The sequence below is a fragment of the Nuphar pumila genome, chromosome 9 (genome assembly GCF_984573655.1).
Source record: "Nuphar pumila chromosome 9, dmNupPumi1.hap1.1, whole genome shotgun sequence".
Lineage (NCBI taxonomy): Eukaryota > Viridiplantae > Streptophyta > Magnoliopsida > Nymphaeales > Nymphaeaceae > Nuphar > Nuphar pumila.
The window spans coordinates 110,787,031-110,797,569 of NC_143257.1; the positions used below are offsets into that span (position 1 = coordinate 110,787,031).

Here is a 10,539-nt window from a genome sequence, read left to right on the forward strand (position 1 = left end):
TTACTTTATATTCTTGGATCAACCCTCTTTGTTTGATATTATTCATCTCTACACTGTGATTAGTGTAGGGAGAAGGTCCAAATATCCTTAGTACTTCTCATTCAAATTCAAACCATGTTAATCTTTCGTGGTGATGTTCGAGTTATCGAAATCATCTAATCACCTCACTATCTAAGTTGTTAGGAAAGTTTTAAAATTGATGATTTCTTTCCACCAAAAGTGTTTTAAAAAGTTTAGTCTCATATCTAAGAGAAATCAGTTTTTCTAGTGGTTTAAATACAGACTTTGTTCTCTATTCTTTACTTTGGTAAGCCTTGTGTCCATGGGTGGCTTGCGGACGTTGTTGTGCATCGTGCAGCAACGGACGCGCCGTTCGCGCGCACGCACGCGCGCGCGTGCGTGCGCAAGGGCGCTTGAGGCGCAATGTGGCGTTTTGATGGCGCACTTCGCACGCTCGCAGCGGTGCGAGGTGCATATGAGGCGCAAATATCCATTTTGATTTTTCGGTTTTGAGATATCTGGCCGTTTGAAAAGTTTAAATATCATTTATATTGAGTTTAAGGCGCTTTGTGACTATTGGACGGTTTTGGAGGCCTTTGATTAACAGTCAAAGGTGGGTGACCGTTCAGGTACCTTTTCGTCCTATTTTCAAACCGTCAGATTTATGGCCATTAATCTCATTTATCGCAAAACGTTTTGGCCTCTCTAAAAGTCTATAAATTCTTCTATTTTCGTCTTTTGAAAATGATCAGAATCTCTGACTCTCCAGTTTTCTCCTTTCTTTCTTCTCGGTTTGGCTTGCAGAGTTCATGTGTGGGAGAGGTCATCTGTTCTTGCGAAGCAGTGACTCTCTTGAGGTTCAAGCCTAGTTGTATCCTGGGAACTCAGTCGTAACAAAACCCTTTTTCGCATCTTCGGAATTTCAGGAGTGGGGTGATTGAAGTTCTAAAGATAGCGATCTTAAGAACGTGCCTCTAGGCTTGAAATCTCTTTTCAGAAATCCAATTTTCACCAGGTTGGAATAACATAAGTGAGCTATGATACATCTCAATATACACGCATGGAGAATATTTTGGCTAAGAAAATATTGCTTAGCCTTATACATCCAATCTTGAGGATTTTTTCTTGAGAAAACATGGAAGGAGATATTTAATAGACTTAACTAAGGAAGGTGAACACCAACTTGTTGTACTCCAACCAACCTATGACCTCCTTGAGAGGGCGGTCCAAGGATAGATTTGTGTGCCTCCTCATGGTGTGAACCTCCAATCCTTGTGGCAAACACGAATTGCTTTCGAAAGTTCTAGAAGCTTTCCTATATTTGTTGCGTCATTTTAGTGAGTTGGTTGATGCTTGCTTCAAGTGCGATCATTTATTACTTAATGGCACTGAACTTGGTGTTGGAGTCTGTAATAAATTGTTCAAACTTCAAATCTATTTCAGGTACAGGTGGTGGGAGATCTTGGGTTTGAGGTTAAGGTTTTTTAGATGGCACAGGGTTTGCTCTGGTGCCAATTGATACGTGCAGGATTGGGCTCAATGAACTTAGAGTAGGTAGGTCAAGTAAGTCTGATTTTGTTTGGTTCTAACAGACCAAGGAAAAAAATTTGGTTCTCCCAAATAGCTTCATAAAAAATTATGAAATTCTAAAAGTAGGTTCTAGACACATGGAACTAGATCCTGACCAAAATTTAGGTCTAAACTCCACAAGGTTGGGGAGATATAGGCTTTGAAAATGATGCCAAGTTTTCAAGGATTACTGATTCTGATATGTGTTTTAGCTCTAACAGGGTTAAACAAAAAAATAATTCTTCTTTACTAGGATATCAAAAAAATCATGCAATTTTAGAAGTAAACCGAAGATGTGGAAGAATCTAGGATTTAAATTTTAGCCCCAAATTCTACACGGTTTAGGAGATACGGCTTGTGCTAGTCTGCTAAAATTCTAATGTTAACAACAAATAAAATTTGGCCAGGTTTGGGCAATTTCAGGTTAGACTTGGTGATGGGTGCTTTCTAGGCATGTGACAAGTAGTTTTGGATCTCTAGATGACTCAGTTGACGAAGGTACTCTATGACTATGGAGATTGTAGTAAAGATATGAGTGAGAGAAGCAAAGAAGAGGGGAGGCATGGTCAATTCTTATTCACCAGAGATATCTATTTGAATATCACATGCATCAGGCAACTCGCTTGAGTGACTTTCACATGAACAACAAATAGTTGATCACTACCCTAGTGGAGAGATAGAATCTTTGCACTAACAGCTTTTGGCTTCAGATAGGGGAGCTGATTGTTACACTTGGTGAATGTGTAGAGATTTTGGGGCTCTGTTCTCTTCCACAGGGTGAGTCAGTTCAAAATCAATTCTTTCTTAATTTCAAACCCTATAATGAGCCGATAATTTTGAGAAATCTGATTGGTGGGGCTCAGTGGCCGAGGATAACTTGTCGCGAGGTTCCTTGCTCGACTTTAAAAGCTCTATGGGAAGCATATCAGGATCTCACAAGTAGTTACAATCTGTTCGAAAAATCCATGACATGTCTCTAGGGTTGCTTCACTCTTTTCCTGGTGGCCTTCATCATCTTGGGGGACCTACAAGGTTATGAATTTTCAACATGTACATTTTGTAAAGCATTGGTTCCCACTTGGGAAGTACTTCTCCTTAGGCATAGCGGCCTTAGCATGGCTTTAACAGATCTTGAGCACTTTTGCTTAAAAAAGGGATAACTGTTTTGTAGGAAACAAAGTCTAGATTAAAATCTGGTTCTATGAGCACGTCCCAGACATGCGACTAGAATAGGTGATTCCTAGGAAGCATCTGCGACTGAGATATAGCGACTTTGAAGGGGATCTGAACTGGAAGTCTCTGAAGACCTAGTGGTTGCTGTTGGAAGGACTTGAAGAGGGTTTCATCACTTGAGATATTTTGCTGGTTCACATGTATCAGAAGCCTAAATTCACCAAAATGTATCCCCAAAGGGTGCTTTGGTTAATTGGTCTGTTCTACAAGGTTCCCTACTATCCTGCCATGTATCTTCACTAGTTTTCACCCATTTAGGAGACTAAGAACAACTGGGTAGCTAAAAACAAACTGCAGGAGGTCTTGATCGATACTACTAAATGGGATTCTTTGTCTGAATCTAGTGTCTTCTTCCTGTGATTATCTTGCTCCATTTATGTGGTGTGATGAACCAGACATTACCCAAGATTGCTTCAACCTGTGAGAAAATGTAAGTATTTGATTTTCCTTACCTTTCTTTGGAGGCTCTTTAGTAATGTAAATGCAAACTTTTGAATGAATAAATGAATGAATGTTTTTTTGGTTTTTTTTTTTTAATGAAACTTATGAATGAATGAAATTCAAGCCGGGTATACTAAAAAGCTGTTTACCTTACTATAGGAGGCGCCTTCATGACTTCATCAAGCTAATCCAAAACAATATCCGATTATAATCAAATACAGATATGGTTTCGATTTTTTGCTACTGAATCTGAAAAATATCCGAATTTTATGGAAATCTGAATTCTTTTTAGTAAAAAATAGGATCTAGTATCAGCCTATCACCATTGGAATCTGAATTCGTTTAGCTATCTTATTTCTAAAAAAATGGTACTGGTCACATCGGATCTGAATCCCAATAGTTTACATCACTACTTCCCTCTCTCTTCAGGTTATCAAGAAATTTTCTCCATGTTGAATAACTCAAGGGCACTCCAGGTCGCCAACAAGGCAGTGCTGCAAATCGAGATATCAGGAAAATCTTGATGAGAGAAAATCCCATGATAAAATAGGCTTTTCTTTTTGTGGAAAAGAAATCTCCAAAAAATGTAAGCATCTATGAAAATATTGTATCTTGATGTCAACGTATCACTAGTATTTGTTACATAGCTAATAAGCAATTTGGAATCATAAAATGATGCCTATCCAAAAAAGGAAAAAGAAAAGAAAAAATTGTTTTCTCTTCTCAAAGTGGTAAAAAAAAATTTACTTTATTGGCTGATAAATGAACTAAGTGCTTCTAATAGGGGTGTCAATGGGTCGGGTTTGGTTCGGTTTAATTGGGTCTATTATAAGAGAAACCATACCCCGAACCCAATAAAAACTACATGGACCATGACCTGTAAAATAATATTTTTTTATCATTTTTATATTAAAAAACTGTGGGTCTTAATCGGAACTCAAGTCAGGCTTGGGTCTAGTATAAAATTTCACAAACTATACTCGGGTCCATGTATTAATCGAACCTTTGGGTCTGAACCCAGGTCTTAATTGGGTTTTCTTATTTGTCATCATACCTGGAGCCTATAGAGTTTGGTCCAGGTCAGGGTCCGAGTAAACCAGGACGGTTGACACACCTAGCTTCTAACTTGATTCAATGTGGCTTACTTTGTAATGAGTTCTCTCTCTGGGCTAGTTTAGCAGCCCTGCTGGGTGTGGGGATAACACATTAGACTAAATTCAAATTCGGATTTCAGATGGTGAAAAACTCATACCATAGCTTTTTTTTTTTAACACATAATTGCATTAGGATATCGATCAAATCCAAATATTTAATGGATTCAGTAGCAAACATCAAAATCATATCCGCATTCAATTATAATCAATTATTGTATAGGCTTACCAACTCCTTCTAACAGAATCGGATTCTGCCAGATACCGGGTAAAATTTCGATCCATTGACATCCCTAGCTGGGTGGGTGGAATAGTAAATGATGACGATGAGTTAGCATAATTGGTTTGGATTTTTTTTTCTTACATAGATTGGACTTGGATTTTTATGGATTCTAATGTTCTCAGGCCTTTTACAGGATGTGGAAGCTGAGATTGTGTATCGAGTCCACCCGAACAGATTCGTGTTGATCCAGAGCCGGTCACCACCAAGTTCTTCCCACAGTGGGTTGGGTATGAAGTATGAACTTAAAGAGTTATGTCCGGGTTTCGGATCCTGATCCGTATTGGAATTTTCCGGACCCTCACCGTCTCGGAACCAACCGTCCGAGTCTTTAAAAATAAGAAGCATTTGGTGGCTCTCTTTTTGCTTCCGATCCCACCCGAAACTTCTCCTCAAGAGAGAGAGAGAGAGAGAGAGAGGGGCTTAGGGTTTGGGATTTGGAGAAGAAGAAGAAGCAGAGGAGGAATCGGAGCGAGGAAGGCGAGCGAGTTAGTGTTTTCTACGACCGAAGGTCTTTCCGTCGTTTTCCTTCTTCCTTGCAACTTTCAGAAATCTTTTCCCTTGTTTTTGCATTTAAATTTCATTTCGTGCGGAGCGGATTCGGTGGGAATAGGAATTTTTGGGGGCGAGAGTTGTTTCATGATGACTCGAGGCGTCCGGTTTTAGGCTTTATCTGAATTTGGTGCTGGGGTAAGATGGAGGAGGGGAAGCATCGGTCCAGGAAGGAAGAGTCGGAGCGGAAGGAAGAATCGAGGAGGAGCGATCGCGTCCGTGATCGTGAACGGGAGAGGGAGAAGAAGGAGAAGGTGAAGGTGAAGGAGAGAGATAGGGAGAAGGAGAAGGATAAGGAGATGGAGAAGGAGAAGGAGAAAGACAGAGATAGGGAGAAGGAGAAAGAGAAAGACAGAGACAGGGAGAAGGAGAAAGACAGAGATAAGGAGAAGGAGACAAAAGGGGAGAGGCATAAGGATAAGGAGAGGGCTAGGGATCGGGATCGGGATTACCGGCTGGGAGAGCGGGAGAGGAGTTCAGAGGATAAGCACAGGGAGAAGCATAGGGATTCTTCGAGGAGGGAGTCTGAGAACGATGGAAGGAGTAGCAGGCGTCGGGAGGAGAGGGAGAGGGCGAAGGAGAAGGAGAGAGAAAGAGAGAGGGAAGAGAGGGAGAGGGAGGAAAGGGAGAGAGCTAGGGAGAGAGAGCGGGAGAGGGTGAGAGAACGGGACAAGCGGAGAAATTCTGAAGATAGAGAAATCGAGGACGTGAGGGATCACGAGAGGAAAAGGAGGAAGAGAGAGGAAGATTCTGGGAGAGATCGGGATAGGGAAAAGGAAAGGGAGAGGAGTCGATCAGACAGGCATAAGGAGGAAAATGAAGAAGATGGTAAGAGGAGGAAAGGGGATGAGGAGGTTGTTGTTAGGGAGAAGAAGAGTCGGGAGGAGGATCTGGAGGAAGAACAAAGGAAGTTGGATGAGGAAATGGATAAGAGGAGGAGGAGGGTTCAAGAGTGGCAAGAATTGAGGAGGAAACAGGAAGAAAGTGAGAGAGAAAAACAAGGAGGAGAGAAGGCTGGAAAGAATTGGACGTTGGATGGGGAAGAATCTGATGATGAAGAAGTTGTCCCCGATGCCGATGCCAATGCAGATGCACCGCCAAACGATTCTGATATGAACGGAATTGACAAATCTGGAGCAGGAAACTGTGATCCAATGGTGGTTGATTCTGAAAATGGGATTGGGAAAGATGTGAAGCAGGCTGACCAAGCTATGGATGAAGAGGACATTGATCCACTGGATGCGTTCATGAACTCTATGGTGTTGCCTGAAGTTGAAAAACTGAATAGTGTGGCAGAGAGTTCAGTGGTTGATGCCAAGACGGATGAAGGTGAAAAGAAGTCTCTCAAGGAGAACGACAATGAAGCAAAGGGCCCTAAGAAAGCTATGGGGAGAATTATGCCGGGAGAGGAATCCGATTCAGATTATGGGGATGTTGAGAATGATGAAGTTCCTCTTGAAGAAGATGACGATGAATTCATGAAAAGGGTGAAGAAGACCAAGGTTGAGAAGCTATCTATTGTTGACCACTCAAAAATACAGTATGCCCCATTTCGGAAAAATTTCTACATTGAAGTAAGGGAGATATCCCGGATGACATCTGAGGAGGTTATTTCTTATAGGAAACAGCTTGAATTGAAAATTCATGGAAAAGATGTTCCCAAGCCAGTGAAGACATGGAACCAGACTGGGTTCTCAACCAAAATCCTTGAAGTTATCAAGAAGCTTAATTTTGAGAAGCCAATGCCAATTCAAGCCCAAGCATGGCCAATAATTATGAGCGGTCGAGACTGCATTGGCATAGCGAAAACAGGCTCAGGAAAAACTCTTGCATTCGTATTGCCTATGCTGCGTCATATCAAAGATCAGCCTCCTGTAGTCCCTGGTGATGGACCCATTGGGGTTATTATGGCACCCACAAGAGAGCTCGTCCAACAGATTCATGGTGATATCAAGAAGTTTTCGAAGGTCATGGGATTGAACTGTGTTGCTGTATATGGAGGCTCTGGTGTTGCCCAACAGATAAGTGATCTGAAGAGAGGAGCAGAGATTGTTGTCTGCACTCCTGGCAGAATGATTGATATACTCTGTACAAGTGGTGGAAAGATATCCAATCTTCGTAGAGTCACTTACTTGGTCATGGATGAGGCTGACCGAATGTTTGATATGGGGTTTGAACCACAGATCACAAGGATCGTTCAGAATACAAGACCAGACCGACAGACCGTTCTTTTCTCTGCAACCTTTCCCCGGCAAGTTGAGATATTGGCGAGAAAGGTGTTGAACAAACCTGTGGAGATCCAGGTCGGAGGAAGAAGTGTTGTTAATAAGGACATAACACAAAGGGTGGAGGTGAGACCAGAAGAAGAGAAGTTCTTGAGACTTCTCGAGCTGTTAGGAGATGAGTATGAGAAGGGTAAGATTCTGGTTTTTGTTCATTCACAAGAAAAATGTGATTCTTTGTTCAAGGATTTGCTAAGGCATGGTTACCCATGTCTTTCCCTACATGGAGCCAAGGATCAGACAGATCGAGAGTCAACCTTATCAGATTTCAAGAGCAATGTTTGCAATCTTCTGATTGCGACCAGTGTTGCTTCCAGGGGTCTGGACGTTAAGGAGCTTGATCTTGTGGTGAACTTTGATGTCCCAAACCACTATGAAGACTATGTTCATCGTGTTGGTCGAACTGGTCGAGCTGGTCGCCCAGGTAAGGCCTATACATTCATTGCTGTGGATGAGTTTAGATATGCACCTGATCTTGTGAAAGCCTTGGAGCTGTCTGATCAAGAAGTTCCTGCTGACCTTAAGGAACTTGCTGATGGGTTCAATGCAAAGGTAAATCAGGGAATGGAGCATGCACATGGAACAGGTTATGGTGGCAGTGGGTTTAAGTTCAATGAGGAGGAAGATGAAGCTCGAAAAGCAGTGAAGAAAGCCCAAGCACGGGAGTATGGTTTTGAAGAAGATAAGTCTGATTCAGACTCTGAGGATGAAGGGGTTCGGAAGGCAGGAGCTGATTTATCACAGGCTGCTGCATTTGCTCAAGTGGCAGCTTTGGCTGCAGCTTCCAAAGCTGCCATAACATCTGCTCCACTGCCAGTACCCACGGCTCAGTTCCTTCCCAACGGGGGGCTGCCTGTTCTGCCTACTCTAGGCCTTTCTGGTCTACCAGTTCTGCCCGGGGCTGCAGCTCTCTCGGTGCTGCCCAATGATGCTGCTGCACGAGCAACTGCATTAGCTGCCGCAATGAATTTGCAGCACAATTTGGCAAAAATACAAGCAGATGCCATACCTGAACACTATGAAGCAGAGTTGGAAATTAATGATTTCCCTCAGAATTGTCGTTGGAAGGTGACCCACAAGGAGACGCTAGGCCCTATCTCTGAATGGACAGGAGCTGCAATCACCACCAGGGGGCAGTATGTTCCACCTGGTAAGATACCTGGTCCTGGTGAGCGGAAGCTGTATTTGTTTATTGAAGGCCCAACTGAGTCATCTGTGAAGAAGGCTAAAGCCGAACTGAAAAGAGTGCTCGAGGACTACACTGCACAGGCGTTATCATTGCCTGGTGCAACACAACCAGGCAAGTACTCTGTTCTGTAGTGTCTTTTTTATTCAACACATTGTTTCTCTGATTTTGGATGAAGTTGATAAATACTAGAAATTAATATGGATTATGTCTTCAATCTTTTGCCTCCCCCCTTTTTTCCTCCTCTACTTTGGTTGTTCTGTTATGGATATTAACGTAAGGACTTTGCAATAACAATTGAACAAGCACATCATCATTTTATCTTTCAAATGGTCTTTGTGCTTTCCCTATTTCAAGTTGACATGGATAAATTAAAGAGTGTTATCGTGGTTAAAGCTGCTTTAAACCACCCACCTATCTGTGTGCAACGTCCAGCATGAGGGAGTTGAATTATTTATGAGTCATCGTGTTGAGCTTTATCCATCTTGAGAGATGGATGATGGATTATAGGTGCATTATGGTTTTCCATTTGTGGTTCAACAAAGAGAAGAAAAAATAGTTTCTATTTGCGGTTCAACCAAGAAAGAAAAACATATTTTCCTCGTTTGTGGTTCAATCAAGAAAAAAGTACTTGATTGTGTCAATTGCAAGAGAAATCTTACTCCTTTTATATAGTCACTGGTTTTATGTCCTTTTTCTTGCATTTATTTCTTTTTATCCTTTGTGAACAAGGGGAAGAACCAGACTCTTGCATGGCTGCATGCAATTATGCTGGCCTCTGTGCTAATGGGAGTTGGAGGACAAGGTGGCGGTCATGGTGGTACCTTTTGACTGATAGCTGGTTAGTCTGTCTGTGCCTCTTGACCTTCCTTCTGGCTGTAATTTCCCTTAGTTCTCATGTTGTCTGCATTTGTAGGTCTTTTGGGCTCTGCAACCCATTCGTGTTGTTCAATGCTTCCATTTCCCCTACAAGTTTTGCCTATTTCATTCAAATGTCATGCCTTCTGTGGTGTAAAAGTAATGACTTTGTCATTTCCCCTATGGTGAATGAATCTTTTATTTGTTTAGCATTTTTCCCTTGGTTGTGGATGCTTTCTGGTTCAGATATTCATCTGATTTTATTGAAGTATTTTTCTTTGTTTTCCCGTCTCTTTCTTTCTGAAATGTTGTCAGGTCGGTAACAGGTTAAATTACTAGAAAGCAGGACGGTATCAACAAAAGTTTCGTAACTTAATACTGCTACTGCAGCCTGATAAGCTGTACACTGCCATCATGGTCATGATGTTGTGATACAAGGAAATAAAATAAAAGAAGGAACAAAAGCCTACAATAAATTGTGTTTCAAACTTTCAGTATTAGGTTAAATTACTATTTAAATGACAGTGACATCAACAAAAGATTGTGAACCTAATTCTGCTACTGCATCCTGATAAGCCACACGCAGCCATCATGGTCATGTTGTGATACAAGGAAATAGAGGGATCAAAAACCTTTAATTAAATTGTTGTAATCTGTTGACAGTTCCCTCGTAACTGCTCTAGCCTTTCTTGAATTAACTAGAAATATCAAGATGCCATGAACGTTCTTTCGTCTGCATTGAAGCACTCAGAAAAGTTATCAGACAATGTCTAGCACGTCATCTCGTGTAGTCAGTTAAGCTGGGTTGACTTCTGAATACACCCATTTTATTCTTGGCTAAGGAACTAGATTTTGTTTTGAGTTCTGGATATCCAACTCTCATTTCTCAAACCCAAGTGAAGATCTTCAAGTTTCTCTGGATTCTGCTTCTTTGAGATAGGTTTTTTGGAGCTCACATATTCCTGACGGCTCTTGTTTGCAGAGGGG

General features: G+C 41.7%; 1 protein-coding gene across 1 annotated transcript; it reads left to right on the forward strand.

Annotated features, from left to right (window-relative positions):
* The first annotated feature begins 5,042 nt into the window (after positions 1–5,042).
* LOC149828867 (DEAD-box ATP-dependent RNA helicase 45-like) lies at positions 5,043–8,911 on the forward strand. The gene has a single exon (XM_090017768.1). It carries the CDS (start codon positions 5,370–5,372, stop codon positions 8,826–8,828), a length of 3,459 nt encoding a protein of 1,152 aa, XP_089873894.1. The 5' UTR covers positions 5,043–5,369; the 3' UTR covers positions 8,829–8,911.
* Positions 8,912–10,539: the final 1,628 nt, after the last annotated feature.